Source organism: Aptenodytes forsteri, unplaced genomic scaffold (assembly GCF_000699145.1).
Source record: "Aptenodytes forsteri isolate BGI_AS27 unplaced genomic scaffold, ASM69914v1 Scaffold231, whole genome shotgun sequence".
NCBI classification, from domain to species: Eukaryota; Metazoa; Chordata; class Aves; order Sphenisciformes; family Spheniscidae; genus Aptenodytes; species Aptenodytes forsteri.
In genome coordinates, this window is record NW_008796046.1 from 625,669 (window position 1) to 647,172 (window position 21,504).

The 21,504-nt window shown below is 40.6% G+C and overlaps 1 protein-coding gene across 1 annotated transcript in view; it reads left to right on the forward strand.

Annotated features, from left to right (window-relative positions):
* Positions 1-21,504, forward strand: part of FCHSD2 (FCH and double SH3 domains 2) — a 177,232-nt gene that overhangs the window by 15,174 nt on the left and 140,554 nt on the right. The window contains exon 2 of the mRNA XM_009286111.2: positions 18,240-18,285. Within this exon, the coding sequence (XP_009284386.1) occupies positions 18,240-18,285 (46 nt within the window). The remainder of the gene's footprint in view (positions 1-18,239; positions 18,286-21,504) is intronic.

Genomic DNA, 21,504 nt, shown 5'->3' on the forward strand with positions numbered 1-21,504 from the left:
CAAAAGCCGCGCACGCAAGCAAAGCAAACCAAGGAATTCATTCACTGCTTCCCACGGGCAGGCGGGTGTTCAGCCATCTCCAGGAAAGCAGGGCTCCATCACCGTGTAACAGTGACTTGGGAAGACAAACGCCATCGCTCTGAACGTCCCCCCTTCCTTCTTCTTCCCCAGCTTTATATACTGAGCATGACGTCCCATGGTATGGAATGTCCCTTTGGCCAGTTGGGGTCAGCTGTCCTGGCTGTGCCCCCCTCCTAGCCCCCCCGGTGCACCTGCAGCCTTCTCAGTCGGTAGAGCATGGGAAGCTGAAAAGTCCTTGACTAGTGTAAGCCCTGCTCAGCAACAACTAAAACATCGGTGTGTTATCAACATTGTTCTCACCCTAAATCCAGAACACAGCACTGTACCAGCTACTAGGAAGGAAATGAACTCTCTCCCTGCCGAAACCAGAACAGCTGGTGAAGTGTCAGTGCAGAGGCAACCTGTATTAGCAACTGTGTGATGGTTTTACTCTAGCTTCTTGTTCAGGAAAAATGGTCTAACTATATGATACTCCTGCTCCCCAAAAGTGCTGTTTTGATAAATGAATTTCCAATTTAGTTACATTAAAAACTGATTCTTAATTCCCCGTTAAGCACCTGAGCTGCATTTGCCCTTGGGGAAGATTATCCTCTGTTGGGCTTCCTGTTCCGAGGTGTTTGTAGCAGCTGATGCTACTGCAGGTAGTAATCAAGATCAAGGAAAGGCAGTGGCAAGAAGGAAAGGTTTCTCGTATTCTTTCAAATATCTTTTCCAGGAGGCTGGTTGGCAGTAGACTTGAGTTAATTTTCTGCTTTTTGGAAAAAGGACGGGGTGGGACTCTGGCTTCTCTTTCTCTGGGTAGGGAATGATCAAAACAAAATTGGAAATGACTGGTTGTACTCGGAAGAACCTTCCCAGGTGAAATGGGTAGAGGTAAGGAATGCCACCATTCCAGAAAAGGAGATGAGCTGAACTGGAAAAGAAACAGTTAAAGGATAGGCAGTGCGCTGCCAGGCCTGGTGGCAAGTGGCATTAGTAAGAAAATGCTAGGGTTCTTTTTTTAGCTGCCTCCTCTCCTTTTCTCATTATTTCAACAATGACACCAAATTCAGAAAGCATAATTCTGTTTCAGTGTCTCTCCTGTTGCTTCCTCTGAGTCCCATCTGGCCCAGGGATAACGTACGTGAGCTGAATAGCGGGGAACTGAGCAACCTTTCCATTGCTTATTTGGAACAGGCATTTGTGGTGGTAGGGATAGTTGTTTTTCCGTAGTATGTGGACCATGACCTGTAATAGCGATGCAGCACTGGAGTTACTCTGGCAGGGGAATGAGGAGGTTGCGGTGGGAGGAAGCGTGCGTTTTGCAATTCTGGGTGACTGATGGATCCGATTCCTGCATCCAAGCTACGAGCAGGCTTAAATATCCTTTGAAGGAAACCTGTGAACAGTATTGTTTACAGAAAGCTATATGGTGAGCAGGAACGTGCTTTCTTGTTACGACATCTGTGTACAGAATGGTGTAGCCGGCTGTGGGTAAACAGTTAGGTTGGTTCACCTGGCTTGGGGGGTGTCAGCCATCCTTAAACATCTTAAACCCACTTTCTTTGGCAAAGTTACGAAACTTTGCACTGAAATGGCTGAGGTGTGGGCACATTCCACGCCGACTGTTGTACGTGCGGTGGTGTCTAGGAGAGATGTGCAACAAATAGCAGCTGTTTCTTAAGCAGCGACAGCTTTTTGTGAAGGTACAAATGGGTTAGCACATAGAGCAGTATGACTGGGGTGTAAATAGTGCGTGAATATTGCCTTCATACAGACGCCTCATGAACAGTATTTTAGTGGTGAGTGTGCTGAGTCTGCACATTGCATGAAAAGTGGGGGTAAATTGTTTTCAGTTGCAGCTTGTGTTGTTCCTTTAAAACTTTATAAGGAATACGCTGAGATATACCTGCAGATGGATTTTAGAAATTGGACCGCATATTTTTGGTGAACTATTAAATTTTATTGACTTAAAAAAATAACAGTACGTGTACTGTATTCTTATAAGACAGGGCAATTTTGCTTTGGGGAAAAAAACATTATAGTAATTATTATTATTTGTTGAATGCATTAAAATACAGAATTTGACTTACGTTAATGTTAACAACAATGAAACCTTGTGAAAGGCACTTCATTTTTAAATGATACCCGTATTAAAAATACAAGTAAAGAAAGGCAAAAAGTCTTTGTAATAAACCTGGGTGGCACTGTCAAGATTCCTAAAATGTGACAGATGAGTAAGGTAAAAACTGTAAGGTGGTTGTTGCCTACAACAAAATGTTTTGCAGATCCAGGGTGAAATAAGCTGCTTGAATGATGAAATGTGTCCTGGCTTCTTCAGAGAGCGGTTAAGCAAATGGGGATCAAAAAACCTCATATTCCTGTTTCCTAAAAACTCCTAGTAGACTGTCTGAATTATGCTAGTGGGTTTTTTTTTTTTTTCTAAATAGGAAATATCTTGAATATGATGACTCAGGTTTGGGTAGGCTGTAAAAAAAAGCTTTGTATTTGTCTAAATTGTGTCTTTGGCTATTGTTTGCTTAGTTTCCCATTTAAAACAAAAAGTCCTTACTTCCAACCCAAACTATTCTATGATTCTATGATTTTAGATACACTTAGGCTCTAAACCCAGTCTTCATATTTGTTGTAAATGCTAATGCTATAGAGATGACACGCTTTTATTTTGAAGAGGGTGAATGAAATGTTCATGCTCGCCAGCAGCTTTCCGGTTGTTTTTCGTTTTCTTTTTCATTCTACTAAAGGGAAAACTCTATTGTTTTAGTATTGTTTTGTGTCTGGATGTCATGTTTCTCTGATCACATGCTGGACTGCTAATACTTTTCTGAGACAAATTGCTGAAAACATTGACTACATTTGAGGTTACAAGAATTCTCTATATATAGTGACAGAATTGATTTTTTTTTTTTTGGCTCTGTTGCTAGTGGCAACTCATCCTAATCCCAAACTGTACAGTAATGTGATTTATGGTGAGTACATTGCTCGCTGTTTAATGTTGTCTGGAAATTTTTTGTGTGCCTTGCTAGAGGGTCATTGTTCAGGCACGAGGTAGAGATATGTCATGGTTTAGGAAAGAGTCGTTTGTCGTAGGTTGTGTGGATTAGAACATTTTAAATGATGAATAAAATCTTAGTTCAAAAGCATACTTAAAACTGAAACTTGGGAGAAAATTGCTTCGTCATTTTTGATGCGTTTATGAAGGAGAAGCTTCTGATTAATTGGAAGCTTGTGCTGATAAAAATCACAAAGATCTGTTTAAACTCCAGTTTGCTTGTGGGTTTGTACTATCACCCGAAGTATTTTGCATATATGTTAATATTTTTGTTTAAATCAGGTAACTTTTACTGAGCATGTTTTACATACGGCATTAAAAAGCTTGTGTTATAAATGTTACCGAGAGGTATGTTATGCCGGTTATAAAGAACACCTAAACTTGCACCCACTGGCCTATGCCAGTTGTGATTGACCTTTAAATGTCCTGGTAAAAATGGTGACTTCATAACACATTGCATGGGGAAGCTGTAGATTTTAAGTACATCAGTTAAACTTTTGTGAGTAAGCAATATACTTTTTAAAATATGAATGGGCTTTTTAGGGAGTCATATTTTTTTAAAGAGCAGGAAGTCATTTGTGTGTGAGAACTTCTGAAGTCAAGAAATTCAAAGTTAGACTGTCTGGATTTTGTGTTTCAAAGCAAGATCTCATTTATCTGCTCTCTGTCTGTGGGCATGGAAGGCAAATTAGTTTTTTACTCCTCTGAATTGAGTGCGGTTAGAAGAACAGTAGTGCCTAGATGGCCAAAAATGCAACAGTGGATCATTTTTTTTAAACCTGTGTGCCAATGCAATGACTGAAGGGTAGTAACAGAGCTGAGTCTTGAATTTTGTGAAGGTGTGGGTGGCAGTACCCAACAGCTAAGAGCCTAGGGTCGACTGGAGGGTTTCTATCTACAGAAGACAGAGAAAACCAAATAACTTCCATTATTTACTAAGACCTGTTTCATAGTAAAAAAGTTGAGAGAAATTCAGGTTTGGAAGCATGCTGTCACTGGTTTCTTGTCTAGGAGGTTCAGCCTTCTCTGGTTTAGTTACCTCTGGGTCCAAATTAGAATAAGCGTCTCCTGAATGATGATGAAGACCTGTAGCTGTGTTTAGAAACAGCTGTACTTCATGTCAAGGATGGGGCTCGGCGATAACCAAGCAGAGGCAGATAATTTCTAGCTCTGCCTCTGTTCTAGGTTTTTCTAATTCCTCTGGAATCAATGCATAAAAAAAATCTTTTTTCCATTTCAGAGAGTTGCTTGAGGGGAGGGCAAGAGGATGATCTAGATACTGAAAATTGTGTGTGAAAGCTGTAGTAAAAGAATTGTAGATGAATGCCAGCGGGAAAGGCAGAAGACTGCTTTTGACACAAAGATACCATGCACAACTTTGATTCCTTGATTTAGGAGGATCTTTGTTATATAGTTTGCTATATGCTGATTTAAGTTACAAGCAGATTTTCTGCAAATTTTCTAGCTCGCCTCTGTTCTAGGTTTTTCTAATTCCTCTGGAATCAATGCATAAAAAAAATCTTTTTTCCATTTCAGAGAGTTGCTTGAGGGGAGGGCAAGAGGATGATCTAGATACTGAAAATTGTGTGTGAAAGCTGTAGTAAAAGAATTGTAGATGAATGCCAGCGGGAAAGGCAGAAGACTGCTTTTGACACAAAGATACCATGCACAACTTTGATTCCTTGATTTAGGAGGATCTTTGTTATATAGTTTGCTATATGCTGATTTAAGTTACAAGCAGATTTTCTGCAAATTGGCTGAAATGTTTTCTGCTTTAATACCTCTGTTTACGGTCAAGAGAAATTTCCTTTAGTGTAGTTTATCTTAGTTGAGAATAAGTGGATGTTTAAAGAGTAAACATTCCAAAGGACAAATCCTAGCAAAGCTGCCGGCGGTGATTAGTTTTAGTGGCAGGAAGAGCATACTTCTAATTGCAGCATCGAGATGCTGAATCGGACGCAGTTGGTGAGTTACTGTAAATCCTCTGTGTAGCAGAATAGGGGTAGAAAGATGCAGCAGGGCTCCTCAGGGTGCTAAAATGTTCCGTAATAGCTGAATCAACAAGGGATTACTGTGTACTTGGCTATAAAAGGGATGGGGTGGATATTGTAGCTTTTATTTGCTTGGGGAAAACTACTGTTTGAAAATGGTGATAAGTGTTGTAGTAAGGAATTTATAGAGGAGAGAAGAGCTCTGATATGTTACACGATGTTTGAATTGTCAATTAATACCTTTCTGCAGGAGCTTATGAAGCTGGGTTCAGAAGAGCTGACTATTTTAAGATTAAGGCTAAAGAGGAGATAGTACAAAGAGTATGTATATTAAAATCAAGTTTCAAAAAAGTCCACTTTTTTTTTCTTTTATACTTGCCAGAGAACTGGACAAGTACACTGAGGTAAGTAGAAAAAGTGAGGGATGACTTGCCAACGAGCTGCAAGAACAGTGCCCTACAGGGAGGACAGCTGAATTTCTTGACTCAGCAAGCCAAGAGTCTCTTGATGTTACAAATATTTGTGCTTTAAGAGTTGTAAAGATGTCCCTTACACATCTGCTGAGATCAGGCAGACCTTGAGTTGATTCACAAGCAGGAAATGTCACTGGCTTCTTGTGGTGGCTCATAAAACTTCGTTGTGGGCAAAAGTTTAGGCTGTGGGTGACCTCGCGAGGGTGGTTTTGAGTTTGTTCTTCTGGCTTGCGTGCTTTCACAGCTGATGGGAACTTGGCCTACCCAGCAATGTATTAGTATGCTCTTGTTAAAAGTCTTGGCCTGGAGGCCACATTCACACTGCGTTGAGATGCTTGTGGTATAAGAACTGCAAATTGTCCATACTTGTCGTGGGAGGAAGGCTGGTATTCGTAACTTGCTGTTAGGAGTCCTGTCCAGACTAGTGGCAGCTTGGGCTTCTCTGACCACAAATTGACTTCAGGACCTAGAGACAGGCTGTCATGAGAGCAGAATTCGGCTTCTTCGTGCAGTTGGTGGGCAGAACCTCCTGGGAAGCGGACAGGAAGGGGAAATATGCCTGGATTGATGGTTTTAGCTCAGTTTTTTTTCTAAGGAAGACTTCTAGAAAGCTAAGGAGCAAACCACCCTGTTGTGGGGGAAAATCAGGAATTTCAGCAGAAGCCCCACAAGGCTGAGCAAGGAGCTAAAGGACAGCATACCAGTGACAACGGTGGGCAATAAAGGAGTATTATTAAAGCTTTGCTTGGCTGCTGAAGGACGATATTGGTTGTGTCTACAGCTGGTCAGGGACATGAAGAGTAACAAAAGGGGTGCTACGAGAATGGTAGCAGCAAGACATTTTCAGAGGCAACAGGGGAGACAGCCTAGTGACGGCTTCTAGGGAAAAGACTGCAGTACTCAGCATTTTAATTTTTTTCCCTCAGTCCTTGCAGGCGAAATCTTTACCTAGACTTACGTGCTTAACATATCATTTGGAAAGATACTGCTCTGATATGAATGTTGATGAACATCTTTCTACAAGACCTGGGGGAAAAACTGCACATATGTATCTCCATGCAGAACTACATGGATGATGATCTTGTGCTAATGTATGAGACAGCAAGTTCAGCTGGAGATCAGACAAATAAAGCCAACCCAAAATCTAAGCAGCAAAACTGTGTTTGGACAGTGCTATTAAATGCTCAATGCAGTACAGTAACTTATTCTAGAGTTTATTTAATAGGTGATACAAAGTCTTCAGCAGGAAAGGCAATAGTAGTAGTGCTGATATTATTCAAACCTGACATGGAATAGGAAGTGTATGCACTGAGGGATCCACAGACTTTTGGTCCTTGATAAAAACGCTGGTGAATTGCTTTTTCTCTGTCAGATAAATCTGGAAGGTAACGGTGTGCATATAAAATAGTAACCTTTCTAGGAAGAGATCTGTTTCATTCAGATGATATAAAATCATTGAACAAAAGAGTTTTTTATTTTTAAAACCAAACATAAAGACTATTATTTGCTGTAACATAGCATCTGATGATTTTTTTTCTTGGAATGGCTGAAAAGGAAGCTAAAGTACTTTGTAGAAGTGGAGAGTATGGTCTTGAAAGAAATGGAAGTGACTTTCTGCTTGCTTACAGCTTCTTGATTTCTTCAGTTGCCTTTTTGCGAGAGCAAAGGCATGATGTCTAATCTTAGAGAGGCAACATTGGTTTGGCTGACGTACAGGGATGTTTCAATTGAATCTGACTAGCCAGAAAGTGATTGGAGGCAGTGCCCTCCTTGGTGAAGTGTCTTTTGTTGCCAGTGACTTTCAGGTAGTCTGATGGTGGAAAGAGTTGTAATAAAGGAGTTAATTCTTTTACATGTTCTGATTAAGGTGAAACTTCACCTTGGCTATGGGTGCTGAAAGAGGAACTTGATGCATTTTTGCTAAAGAGCCTTTGAACTGCTTCCCTGCTGGGACCTCTGTACCTGTTGTGGTTTAACCTCGGTCAGCGACTGAGTACAACCAGGACAGTACCTGTGCCCTTTTCCAGGTGGATTCAGAGAGGAAATGTCCCATTAGCCTGCTTGGATAAGAAAAACTTTATGCTATTTAGTAGAGAATACTTAAAACAGTTTGTCTGTACTTTCCCAAGACAGTTGAGCATGGCTGTCTAGATGGATGCGGATGTATACGCTCCTTTGCCCTATTCTCAGAGCTGACAGGTCTGCTAGACATGGAGCATCCAGATCAGAGCTGTTGGAGGTTCAGCCAACTTGGACCTCGACCAGAGGAACCGTGAGATTTGTACCAGGTGTACGGGCCCGCCTGTGACACTCGGGACACGCACCGTGCCTTTCTCGCTCCAAACCTTGCTGCTTTCCAAGTCACTTGCTTTGATTTTTGTGATGTATTTATGACCGTCTGTCAAAGAGAAGCTAAATTTGTGTTAGATTTAACAGATTTTAAAAGATACTTTATCTGTGATGCTAGAACAATAGCAATAGTGAGTGGACATGTTGGCACAAACTTAGTTTGAAAAAGCAGACTGTTTGTTGTGATAAAAGCATTGCTGTAGAATTAAGTTTGCATGCTTTGTCCTAGGTGGATTTTTTGATGCGTAAGTAAAATATCATTAGTGTTGTTCAATGATCAATGTAGGCATGGTGGGCAAGTAGAATTTGTGCCAGGAAACATGTTACGGCTAGAAAAAAATTAAACTAAACTGCATATGGTCACATAATGCTACTTTCTCAAACTTTTGTAGGTAGGCGTGTTGAATACATTTCTCTTTTTGATGTTGATCACTGGATCAGTCTTTTGTGACCTTTATATAAGTTACAAATAAAAGGAGCACCCTAAAACGGAACGAAGAACCGGTGCTGTATGGATTTTCAAGTTACACTTTCTTTATTTGAAAAGCAGGCAGGCTGATGACTTTGCAGCTGCATAACTATTAGGGCTGGCTCAAGGGGCAGGGAAATACACTGTTGAGAGCAGGAAAGAGGACTGCACTGCTATTTTCACTGGTAGTACAAAGCCTTATCCAAAAATTAAACGACTGAAATTATACCAGCGTTCAGAGTCCAGAATTCACTCGGTAAGGGTGCTTAACCCACTTCCACTGGACTGGTGTGGGGTTTCTATTTTGCAGTAGATATAACTTTGAAAGTGCAACAGCCGTGAACTTGCTTCAGCTTATCTTTAGCTGGGTGGCAAGGGAAAGAAGGGTCACTATCTTCTGATACTTTTTCTTTTTTTCCCTGCTAATGCGATGTCTGAACTTTATATAAACCTGACGAAGCTTAGAGAGCTTTCCAGTTGTCTGTCAGATACTTGTGTTGAATCACAAAGCTGACAGTGATTTTTTTTAGATGCTATAGGCAATGAAATGGTTCTGTTACTGTATTCCAGGCAAGGCTACTGCATTGCCTTAAGATTTTTCTGTGTTCAGAGGAGTTTTGCTTGGAAAAGGGAAAGCCAATCTTTTGTGTAATTATGTGAACTCCCCAACCTACACAAGTCTCTGAATTTGAAGCCGTGGGTACTTTATGATGAAAATTGCTTCTGATCGTTCTGCCTCTGTTGTATGTAGTGTTTTAAATTGCCTCTTTGAAGTGGCACATTGCTTGCTCTTTTCTTAGAACCACACGTGCACTTACCTGGTGGAAAGGAGCTAACGGGAGACCCCTTCTTATTAGAAGTATGTTTCTAATTTTAATAACCTGGGTTGTTGCGCTCCGGCTTGTGCTACGGCTTCTGAAGTCTGTATATAGATAACTTTAGAAATCAACGCTTTTCTGTAAAATAATTTATCCTTCAGACACTCAGAATTTTATGCATAACATTTAAAATGCTTTGGTAGTGGTAATTCTGTTTAGTGTAAACAGAAAAACACGAAGAGGAGGCTATTACATGCAGTGTTTGAGAGTCTCGTCATGATGAATAATTTCTGTAGATTAATTATTGCTCCAGGTATGTCGCTTTGTCTCTGCTGGACATGGAAAGGGAATATTAATGCAATCTGTCCCTGCGTATACGGGTGTTCCTGAAGTACCTAATTAGGCATGCAGCTGCTACTGTGCTGTGTTATCTCAGCATTTATTGCCAACCACTGGCCTAAATTGAGCTATGGTGATGATTTATGTTAGCTGAAGTGCTTTTGAATTCAGTTGTGCCTTTGTTAGTGACACACCTGTCCTTAAATTAAAAACCAGGTAAAAGCACTTGTTCAATTGTATGACATTGATTCATTACGGTGCATTTTTCGTGTTACTGGGGAAAAAGGGATGAGGCATCCAGATAAAGTGGTGAATTAAACCTCCAAACAAGAACCTCAGCATTCCTAAAGAAATCCTGTTTTCCTAGGAGAGGGAAAATGTTTTGGCCCGCTCCCTCCCCCCAAGTATTTCCCTATTGCTCCCCTTTTGATTTTGGAGCGGCAGCTTTAAAACAAAGAATGTTTTAATTCAACTATGACTGTATCAAAAGTAACTATCCATGTATTAAACATCAGCTGTCGTACCTTTGAAGTGCTAAGGTGTCTCTTCTGGTATGCTGTGCCTTTTGCTTACACATGCACGTGCTTCCAGTGAGGTTTCCCTTAGCATTGGTAAGACAGTGCAGCAGAGTTCGCTACCTGACATAGCAGTTGGTGCAGCAGATTTCAGGCTGCTTCTTCAGTGATCATCATCTGGGCACTGCTGTTGGCTTGCCGCTGCTGGCTCTAGCAGACAGCTTCTCTTGGCTGTTTCCTGACATGGGAGTACTTAAACCTTTTGTCTTCAACAGACTGACCAGGGAGCAACTTTTCAACAGATGTTTAGAGAGTGGCTATATAGCTGCTAGCCTGGAGTACAGCTAACAGGTAGTAGATGGCACAGCGGGAACACAAGGTGGGCCAAAGACTCTGCTCAAGATGTGGAATTGCTTGAAATTGAGCAACAGTGGTGTTGGGAACATCAATGGGAGCAACTACCCCCGGCACAACAGAGGTCTCAACCCAGATAGAGGATGCTGCTGTCCAGATCTTGGGCTGCAAGGTGTGCGTGGTGCCTCTCCCTGGGGCTGGGGCGAACAGTCGTCTCCCCTGTGGGAGATGTGCTCTGATAAAACACTGAGTTGCCACCAAGTAAAGGAGCTGTGGAAAGAAGTGAACAGACCATCAGAGGCAGGTGATGGTCACTGGAGACTCCCTTCTGCAGGAAACAGAAGCATCCACGTGCTGAGCTGACTTGATGTCTTGGGAGGTTTGTTGTTTGCGGAGGGGGTTGGATCCAGGATACTGCAGAACAACTACAAAGGCTCATCCGATGTGGAGACTGTTACCCCATGTGGGCACCTAGGATGCTACCAGAGGTGACCTTGAATGTGTAAAGAGTGATGGCAGAACTCTGGGGCCAAGTGTGAAGGGCAGGGGGGCCTTGGATGTGTTCTTAGTCCTTCCTGTGGAGGTGAAGGGCTTGGGCAGGAGTGGACGCATCCAGCAGGTCAGCACCTGGCTGTGCAGCTGATGTTGCAGACAGGGCTTTGGATCATAAAAACGTGAAAGCCTCGTTGAAACAAGGACTGCTGAGGAGGGATGGGATCCGTCTGACAAGGTGGGGCACAAGCACCTTTGCCAACAGCTAGACCTAGTGAGGAAGGCTGTAGGTCTAGGTCTGCTAAGGGGGAGTTACCATAACCTGAAGCAAAGGCATGGGATCTAATGAAGAAGTGTCTGGGGGACAGCGTCCTGGAAGAGGCTTTCCCCAGTATGACTGGGGATCTGTCACAGGTGCCTGTACGTGAGCCCGTGCAGCTGGGAAACAAACAGGGGGAATTGGAAATGCATGTGCAGTTGCAGAGCTGTGAGCTTATTGGGCCTACAGAGACGTGGTGAGGTAGTTCACACTCTCTCATCTTTGAAAGGTTATGGCAATCAGGGGAGGCTCCTGATGACTGGAAAAAGGCAAATGCCATACCCATTTTCAAAAATGGCTAAAAGGAGGATCTGGGGTACAGCAGACTGGTCAGCTTTACCTTAGTTCCTGGGAAGATTATGGAGCAAAACCTAGAAGCCATTTCCAAGGCTTCTTTTCCAAGAAGCCATTTCTTGAAGGGGCAAGAATGTGATTGGGAGCAGCCAGCATGAACTTACCAAGGGCAAATTGTGCCTGATTGCCTTCTGGGATAACTGGCTATGTGGGCAAAGTGGCAGCAGTGTATGTTGTATGTGTTCACTTTAGTAGGGCCTTTGACACAGTCTCCCGTAGTACCTTTATAGCCACGTTGGGGACACATGGGCTGATAAGTGGCCGATAAAGTGGGTGGAAAATTGGCTGGACTTCCCAACTCTTGAGTGGTGGAGAGCAGTAAAAAGCCCAGCTGGCAGCTGGGTGTCCCTCAGAGGTCAATACTGGATCAATACTGTTTAATGACTTTAATAACAACCTGGATGATGGGATGGAACATGGTCTTAGCAAGGTGATGAAGGGTGTCAAACTGGGGGAGAACGGCTGATAGGCTGGAGGCAGGGCTGCGTTCAGAGCGACCTTGACACAAGGGAGAAATGGGCTGCCAGGAACCTCGTGAAGGTCAACAAAGGCAAATGCCAAGTCTTGCCCGTGGGACATGCCGGCCTTGAGCAACAGGCCAGGCTGGGGCAGCCGCCTGGAAATTTCAATGCCATGTTGTAAATAAATATTTCAAGTGTGTGTAGTTCACCATCGGGTGAACCATCCTCCCTTGTTGCTCGTGTATTAGGATCTATTTCCATTGCTTAGAATAAATACGTCTCATCACTGTAAAAGGCATTCTGGATCTGTTTGTCAGTTAAGGGAGGCAGGGAATTGATACCTAACACTGTATTTTCACTTGTCACGTGCAGGTTTTTTCTTCAAAGGAGTGGGAGTTTTTTTCCTGCTAAGAGACTGTGTTCGTGCATGTATTCACTGTTAGATAGGTGGTTTTTAGATCGTTCAGTAGTGATTTTGGTTTGTCTCTTCTCTGAATGGGACAAAAAGAAAGAACAAAGCCAGCAGTGTAATTCTACTTTAATACATAATACTGGCTTTTGAGTTTTCTGGGGTTGTCCCCCCTTTTTTTCCTTTCCTTTTTTATTTTTTAATGAGAGCTGTCTGGTTTGGTATTACTAGGAAAGTTTTTGGAGTGAGTATATCCTTTTGTCCTAAAAAAGAAAACCAATGTAGTATTAGTGTGGACATCATTGCACACCGAGTGTGTGTGCTACCAGTGTACATTGTAAGCAGAAGTTGCAAAGTCGTAACTTTTTGCTGGCATATGTTCTAGATGTCGTGAGTTATTCTTGATGTACTTTTTGGGAAGCTCGAAATTTTTGCCTATTTCATAATTCACTGATTCACCTCCTTGAGTGTTGGTGGATTGAGTCAGTTTAAAATCAGTTGCAATGTGCTCTACAATTCCTAAGTAGATTTACTTCAAGAATTTTTGGTGGGGTGAATTAATTTTTAAACTGAATTTCGAAATTGCCTTAATACCCCCTAAAATTGAAACAGTGGAAAATCTTTTCTTCCTCCGCCTTTTTTTTTTCCATTCCTTTTCTCATTGTATTGGGGCTTTACAGATCTGCTCCATTGATTTGCATCTGCATCACTTAATGTGGGTTTCACTTTTTGTCGACTTGGGGAGATCCACAGTTGGTAAAGCAAAGAGGAAACGATACTGACTTTATTGTTTTGATTCTGTTAGGGATACAGTAGCCTGTATTAAAAGGATTAAAAAAAGGTTTTGGAGAGTTACCATTACCATGTGGTGTGTGCATGTGTAATTTTTTTTTCCCCCTTCCTTTCATCATCTTTCAGTTAACTGGCACTGAAAGTGTCAATTCTGTTGCTCCGTGTTCTGCTGATCCGGGAAATCCAGTCTCCGCAGAGCTGAGCACTTTATTTTCTCATTTGCTGCTCCTTGCTTTTGTTAGGGTAGCAGTTGGGGACTCTCTTAGGTCAAGGTCAGGTGCATTTCTTTAGTCTAACGCATTTGGATGTTCCAGATGTGGTACTAATTTGTATGTTTTCTGGTGCTTTGCATAGTTGTATAAATTGTAAGGATTTTTTTTTTCCATTAAATTTCTTAAACAATTTATCTGAATGTCCATAGCCAAAAAATTGCATTAACACAGACTACTAATGCTAGGTGAGTTGTACCAATTTGTCAGTTAATACATATGGGTTTTGACCATTACGTATCGTGATCTTGCACGGGGACTCATTCCAAGTGTGATTCAGGCCCCTGCTTGGCTCATTGCTGAATTTCACAGCCTTTAAATGGAAATACATTCACCTCTGCAAATTTAGTCCCTTCTTTTATTCAAGTACATGAAGCGTCCGTTTAGATTTTTGCATTGCTCTCTAGATGTAGTTAAATTAGCTTTTTAATATAGAGAGTAATTCGCTTTCTGATTTTCAGGGTGTCACTGTGTTTAACTGTTTTTACTGTGCAAGCTGTGACTTTCATCCTTAGATTTGTATGACTGGATAATCTTGGCAAATGTAACATTGTTTTATATAACACTAACATAGATTTTAATGTTAATAGACTGATTTTTCATGAAAGTGGGAGCTTTAGTCATTTCCAGCCCAAGTGGACACCCACGTACCAGGTTGAGCCCGCCTGTTTCTCCTGGTAACTGACAGCTCTGTAGGAGAACTTCCCGAAGTATCGTTCTCCACTGACCTGACTCCTTAGTTCACATTGTTCTGCTTATTTACAATGAAAAGTTAAAAACATACCTGGAAACTTGATAGCATCTGTTATCTTCAATTGATACGAGTAATTTAAATACCTCGCAGTTGCTGGAATTCGTGTTTGGGAATTTGCAGTGACAGTGAGGGTTCGGCACTAGTAAACGTGGTATTGGCAAAGGCGGGCTGACAGTGAGTGTAGTTTTCTTTCCCCTGCTCCCTTACAGTTCCACTGTTTCACAGAGCCCAAGGGAAAGTTAGATCACGTAATCTAATTTCTTTAATATGACAGATCATTACGTTTCATCCAAATATTTTTCGTCACGTGAAGTCTTATGAATTAGGACCAAAGAATTTCCTTCCTCAGGAAACAAAGCGACCAGCTTAGCCTCGTGGCGCACCTTGGGGCGTGTTATTCCAGGTCAGAAGCCTGGTGAGGAATGTAAGGAGAATGGTGTAGGTGGGCGAAGTCCTGCTACGCAGCAGAAAAATCTCCACCTTCCTCCTCTTCAGATATTCTTACTAGTTTTTCGTCTGAAAGAGAAGTCCTTTCCAACGCCAGATAGTCCTTATTGTCCTAATGACAATTAATCATTTAGGAGTGACTGTTCTCTAACCCCACTGCTCTGGTTTTGACGAGGCTTGGCCAATTGCTGACATTTCAAAGGAAGACAACCCTTCTCTGCAGAGCCTCTCGAGCTGTTTGTGCTTCGGAAAGAACATTCCTTCGTAATCCCTCCAGGATTAGGTTCATTCTAGTCATATGGAGCTGTGAACCACAGAAGGGGCTGTAGGCAGCAGCGTGTGAGGAAATGCTGTGGGTGGTTGGCATTGCCTCTCGACGTTAAATCATGTATGTTGAAACCATTGAAATGACTTTCCTGAGTGTGACTTTTCCTTCGGGCTTGCAGCAGTCTTCCCTAGCAGCAGGCTCTTTTAAAGACAGGCGCCTGGTCACACTCGGGACGTGTAATAAAATAGGTTTTTTTAAATGGCGGCTTCTTGTCCTGCTGATGAGCATAAATTTTTTTTTTTTTAATTGGTTTTCTTTTTTTGGAGACTTAAGTCAGGATTTTCCTGCAATGTGAGGATTGTGGCAAGTATCATACTTAAATGAAAAATGGTCTTAGCTTGATTATATACACCAAATATTGTTGAATTTCTTTGTATTTATTCTTTCTCACCCTCTTTTTAAACTGTCAAAGACTTTAAATGCTTTTGAATGATTTTTAGTAGGGGCAAAGGGAATAAGCATATCGCATGAATTAACGTTTGCGGGATAGAGATGATATTTGCGAATTACTGTCCAGAAACAAACGGTATGACGCTTTTTTGGGCGTGCAATTCTGGTGTTTCTTGCACTTAATCAATGGTTAATTTGCGAAAAAGATGTAATGGCAGATATTAATAGTAATTCGTAGTTTAAAGAAACCATAAATAATGTTCCTGCTTTCTTGCAGACCCACTAATTCATTTCTTAAAAACTCTTCAGTAACAGTTAGAGAACATTTTATTAGCTTACGGAACCAAACGTTTCCTTATATGAATAACTTGAAATTCCTTCTCGAATGACAATAAGGTCAAGAATATCCCAGCTTTGCACATAAAATCAAGATACACACATGAAAGTTTTCAGGTTTCCCAAGTTAAGAAACTTGCATTTATTAGTCAGACTTTTTTTTTTTTCCTGCTCAAAATAATTTTCTCCTGGGAAATTTGTCTACAGTCTCCTACTTCATCGTGTTTTGTAATATATTTACGGTTGTCATAAAAGGATTCCTGTGTAAACTGTCCCGAGGTTAAAAACAGCTTTGTGTTTGACTAATCGAGGGAAATGCGATCACAAAGCAGCAGAGAACACCAGCTTCAAGGAATGCAGACGGCTGATCCTGCCCGTCTTGCAGTACTTACCATTTTCTTCATTCACCAAAACAGAGATCAAACACAAATTTAAGTATTGTATAAATTGAACTACGTGCTGTCTCGCCAACTTGTTTGTAAAAGCCCATTTAAAATACAGAACAAAATCTAAACCTACTCTAAAATGTTTCTAATTTATGGAGCTGCTACTGTACAATACATTTTCTTCATGCTGGAGCTTGCCGTAATTCCAAGTCCAAGAGTTTTGTCGGTTTTGCGAGTAAATTTGACTTGCGTGGTATTTTGTAATTCTGCGCTAGGGCCAGTTGAATGCTTTTGTTTTTCTTCTCTAGTGTAAACCTTTTAATGTAGAAGGTTTTGAGGGGATATCTTCGGCTTCCAGCTTGTCACAATTATTGTTACGCAATTAGTTTAAGTGGAATTTGTTTTTTATCGGGGGGAAAAAAAACCTCATGGTGAAATATGCAGCTCCATATTCAGGATTTGTGTAAACTGAGTACCCTTAACATTTACCTCTGATTATATATTTTCAAACAAGATTAGCTGAGAATTGGAAAATAACTGCCTTTGCCTAAAGTCTTCCCAGATTTACGTTTCAAAGACAGCTGCTTGTTTTCTTTTACCTTTTCAGTATTGATAACACATTTCAGTTATGCCTAGTAGTTATTTCTGCAGTTATTTATACTTTTTACTTATACTAAAAGAAAAGTAAGTTCTTACAGAAGGCTATTGTGGTTTTTAGATGTTTGCTAAACTGACTGGGATATTGGACTTTGGAACAGGAGGGCCTACAAGAAATTGTTTTGTAATATTGGATGAAATACCTTGAATGCTTTACAAAGTAGATTCATTTACAAGTGTCTCGGACAACTTTACCTGCTCATATAGAGCAGTGTCGTATGGCACAGCTGTGCAGCCCTTTGTACCCACCTGAGCTACACCGGGGGATTTAGGAAGATGGGACGTAATTATTGGAGTTGGAATATGGCCAGCTCTTTGGGGCTGTCATTAATCTGGAAAGAATTTTAAGCAAACACGATGCGTTTAGACTTTTGTTTTACATCCCGTTGGGGAGATGGAGCCTGTAATGCTCTATCAGTGTGTGGATGCTCTTCATGGGTGAAATGGAGTAGACAGGAGTAGAAAGAGCCTGTTCAGAGGTCCTTTTGTTTGTGTTTATTGAGTTAACCTTATTATAGGATGTTCCTGAGGATTTTTTTATTAACGTGTCACCATAATTATTGTGTAACTAATTTAAATAGAATTAGATTTTCTTTTGCTGATGGCGTAGCCTTAAGCTTAGTAGTTTATAGCGTAGCTTGAAGAAAATTACTCTGCTTTGGCTGTTCAAGGGATAAAGAGGGAATAGCTGAAGCTATTGAAGCAAGAGCCTTTGACACATCTAGGTATTTGAACCTGCTTCCTGTTACAACGGTGATAGTGTTGAAACCCTCTATTTTAAAATACGTTGAGATGGTACACCTTGAGCCCCTACATGAGAGTACGGCACTGACGTTAATGTGGAATGACATGCTATCGTCGGCACCATTTGAGTTAAGTGGGTCTAATGTGCTGTAGCTACGTTAATGGGTAAATCAGGATACTGCTGTGGGACAGCGTGGGTTTAAAGAGAGGCTGTTAGTCTTGTGACTACAACTATGAATCCGGTGTGGTCAGTTGCTGTTGAGGAAACATGACTTTCCTTTTTTTACTTTAAAAAAAAAAAAAAAAGAAAAAATAAGTCAGTCTGTCTAGATGCATAAAGCCAAATTCTGTTCTGTGCTACCAAATTCTTCCCTAGGCTATACCAGTGGAAAGCTGATGAGCCTTTAATGAAGTAAAGGGTATTTACACCGGTAGTCCTGGGAACTGAGTTTATCCAATAAAACTTGGAATTTTGAACACCACATATGTGAAGTCCACATGTGCTAGTTGCTAGGCTACTGATATACAGTTGTCAAACAATTTTGCTTTTTTGTTGCTTATTTAACTATAAAGACTGTCTAGCAGAAAATCCTTTAAGTAAATTACTGAATTTGTAATGTTTTGCTGTATATATTAATGGATTTTTTTTTTCTTCTCTTTCAGAGCGTTCAGTCAGAAAAGAGCTGCAATAGAGAAAGAATATGCACAGGTAGGTTCTGGAATAATTTTAATGTCTATGGCATTGTTCTCTTGAGGTAATTTATTCATTCGCAACTTTTCCACATTGTTAGCTTTTTCGTTTATCCTTTCTGTAATTTGCTTAGTATGAAAGTAGCCAGTGGAAATTCTGAATGAGAAACTTTGGCCTATGCAGGACGTAGGCCCATTCTGTGTTTTCACAGGCATTTTGACTTGAGGAAGTTCTTGGGTACAGAAGACATTTTGAACTTTTTTTTTTTTTCAAATTGTTATAAAGTCAATCAACTCTTTGAGGTTTTCTCAGAAGTTATTGCAAAACTTGAGTAAGAAGTAAAATCGGGTCAATTAGAGGAGAGGAAACGTGTTCTGGCATACTCAGTCCAAAATAAATTTACATTCGCATTCTTTAGTAAGAGCAGCTTCCCATTCATCTGAAATAAAAGCAGCCAGATTTGGCCTCATGCTTGTGATAGGGAGTGGAATGAATTTTGATTTGTTTGTGAGAAAGGAGGGAGGATTGATTTTTTTTTTTCCCTCCTCCCATGTTCCAAAATTAGAAAGCATCTAATAAGGGGCAGCTGCCTGCTTAATTTACAGTAAAGGCTCTTGGAGCTTAAGTCCAAGTACCACAGATTAAAAATACATTAATTTATTTTAAAATAGATTAAAGGTAGAATAAAATACAAGTGAGGGAGTCTGTGGAGCTCAATATAGAATAAATACAACTGGAGATGTCCCTGACGTTACAGTTGTTGATGTTGGGGCAGTGACAGAAGTGAAATGTGAAAACACAAGCTGTTGGTTGGATGGTTCCAAATGTAGTTTGTAGGCTGTTGTGTTAAGCATCCTTTTAGTCACCAGTGCTGCATCACCCACGAGTATATACAGAACAAACGTTTTCTGTGGGCCAGACTTTACTGTCAGTTTATGAAAGAGGATTTCTGTATACTTTGAAACTGCGATGTACACATTTTCTAGTCCTAGATTTTCTGCCTGTGGTCTCAGCCCAAAACTTAGCTGAAAACACTTAGTAACTATCAAATGAAATTTGTACTGAATTTAATCCAAATGCTCACAATGGTGCTATAAGGGTCTGCAGTTACTGGCGCTCCAATTCTTTCATTGTACATGAATTTACATTAGCATACATTGATTACATCAACAGTTGCCCTTAATTTGATTAAATATAGCAATTTTTCAATGACAGAATCAATATACGCCTAATGAAACTTTGATTAAAAGTATGCATTCTTTAGTGATTTTTGTAATGACATTGTAGAGAATTTAAGATCAGTTCTTAACACATTTATCCATTCTACACTGGGAATGTTTTTTATATGCAGAGGCACTTAACAGCAGTCCTTGCATTTAGGGCAGAGTCTTGATAAGTTGGAAAAATAATTACATTCTCAGATTCGGTAGGCTCAGTCTTAACAACTGAGGCTTTCAGATACTTGCATTTAAAAAACCCCCCAACTTTCCAGCAATACAGCTGCATCATTTGAGATTCATTGAATGGCTGCTTACATGAATGAAGTCTTGTGGGGTCGCTTCCTTGGTTTGCTGATAAGTGTACAGTTCAAGAACAATGCTGGATGTTTCTTCTTGGGCCTGTAAAAGGATTTCTGTTTTTGAGATGGTAATAAAATTTTGCATAAAGCCTTTTGGCGAGAGAAATTGTAATCAAAATAAATGCGAAGTCGTATTCATCAACAGTGGGATATTCATTTTAAACCAGTTATAAAGGGAACTGGAAATTCTCAGCAGTTAGTTTCTGAAGCAAGATTTCTGAATCTTTTCACAGATTCTGGCCAAATGCCTTTTGTCACTTTAGGGAACTTGGAATATTCTAACTTATGACTTTTTTGGCAAGCTAAAAAAAAAAAAAGTGGAAGCGTGGACAGTGAAAATAAGTTTCCCAGAACTGAATGCTTTGTTGGTTTAAAAAACTTGTGTGCTGATGCACTGCACTTGGGTGCCAAGTTTCTATACACAGAGTGCTTTTGTTTGGAGAAGGAGAACCTGTATAAATGCTAGTGAAACACCACGGTTCAGTGTTTATAATTTATCCCTAATTACATGGTAAGTGGCTTGAATGTATGTGGTGAATTACAGGATCTGTATGTAAATCGCCCGATGTTTTATTTTATCAGGGGATTTTTTACTGACTCTTTTCACCATATCGTACCTGTTGCCGTTGAAGCTTTTCTGAGCTGTTTTTCTGCTTATTATCTGGCCCCAGTGGGTTCTTTACCGGCTTTTCTAGGCTGTGCTGCGGTATAAATGGGAGAAGTCTTTGACATACCAGCCCTAGTACTGCAGTTCTGCAGTCCTTTCTAGGTCTGTTGTGGATATACACTAAGCTATTTCACTTGTATTTTCAGTACTGCGTTATTTAATATACGCTTAAAGGCTTACCTTAATATTCAGAACTGAGAGTATAGAAAGGCTCTCATTTCCCGTTAACAGTATTCCTAGTAATAACATTTAAATTGCTATTTTGTATTATTATTATTAGCTATTCTCCTTGATTAATAAGCTAGCTGAAATCAGTGGCTAAGAACGCTCTTTTGTTAGCTGAAAGTAGAACTTGGTAAACGTGTGCTTTTGCTGCTACCTAGTAAAAAAACCTGTTTTACCTAGCATGTTAAATAGGTAAAATGGGGGGAAAAAAAATTCGAGCTCGTAATTACATCTCTGCTGCACTTTTAGCTTGATGACAGCCTTTCCCAGTCTGTGTCATGTCCTGAGAACACAGAGGCGACCTTCCTTGTCATGTTTTGTCATGCTTTTGTTTTTGCTCAATATTTAGCGATCGTTGTTTCAGAGTAAGACGTGACTCCAGGCAATCAACGTGGCGTGTCTCTTTCAGTTTGCAAGTAACCTCAAAGAGCTTGAGCTGTGAAATGTGCTACTCGTTTCACGCCATGCTAATTCAGTTGGTAACTGTAGTACCTACACTGAAGGCATTGGTAACGTAGAAAACGGGTAGGAAAGTCCATTCTGTGAGCTGCACAAGAGCTTTAAATTTGAACTGAGTTGCAAGTAGAAGTTTCTTTTCAGATTAAATTAAAAAAAAGGCACTAATGGTTACGATTTTTTTTTTTCCCCGTGTTTTTTTCTGGAGGTCAAATTAACGTTGAAAGAGATGTGCTGCTCAGTAAAACCAGCTGTCTTATCTGTCATCTGGAGAGAGCGGACAGGTCACTTGGTGTTGATTGCTGCTTCT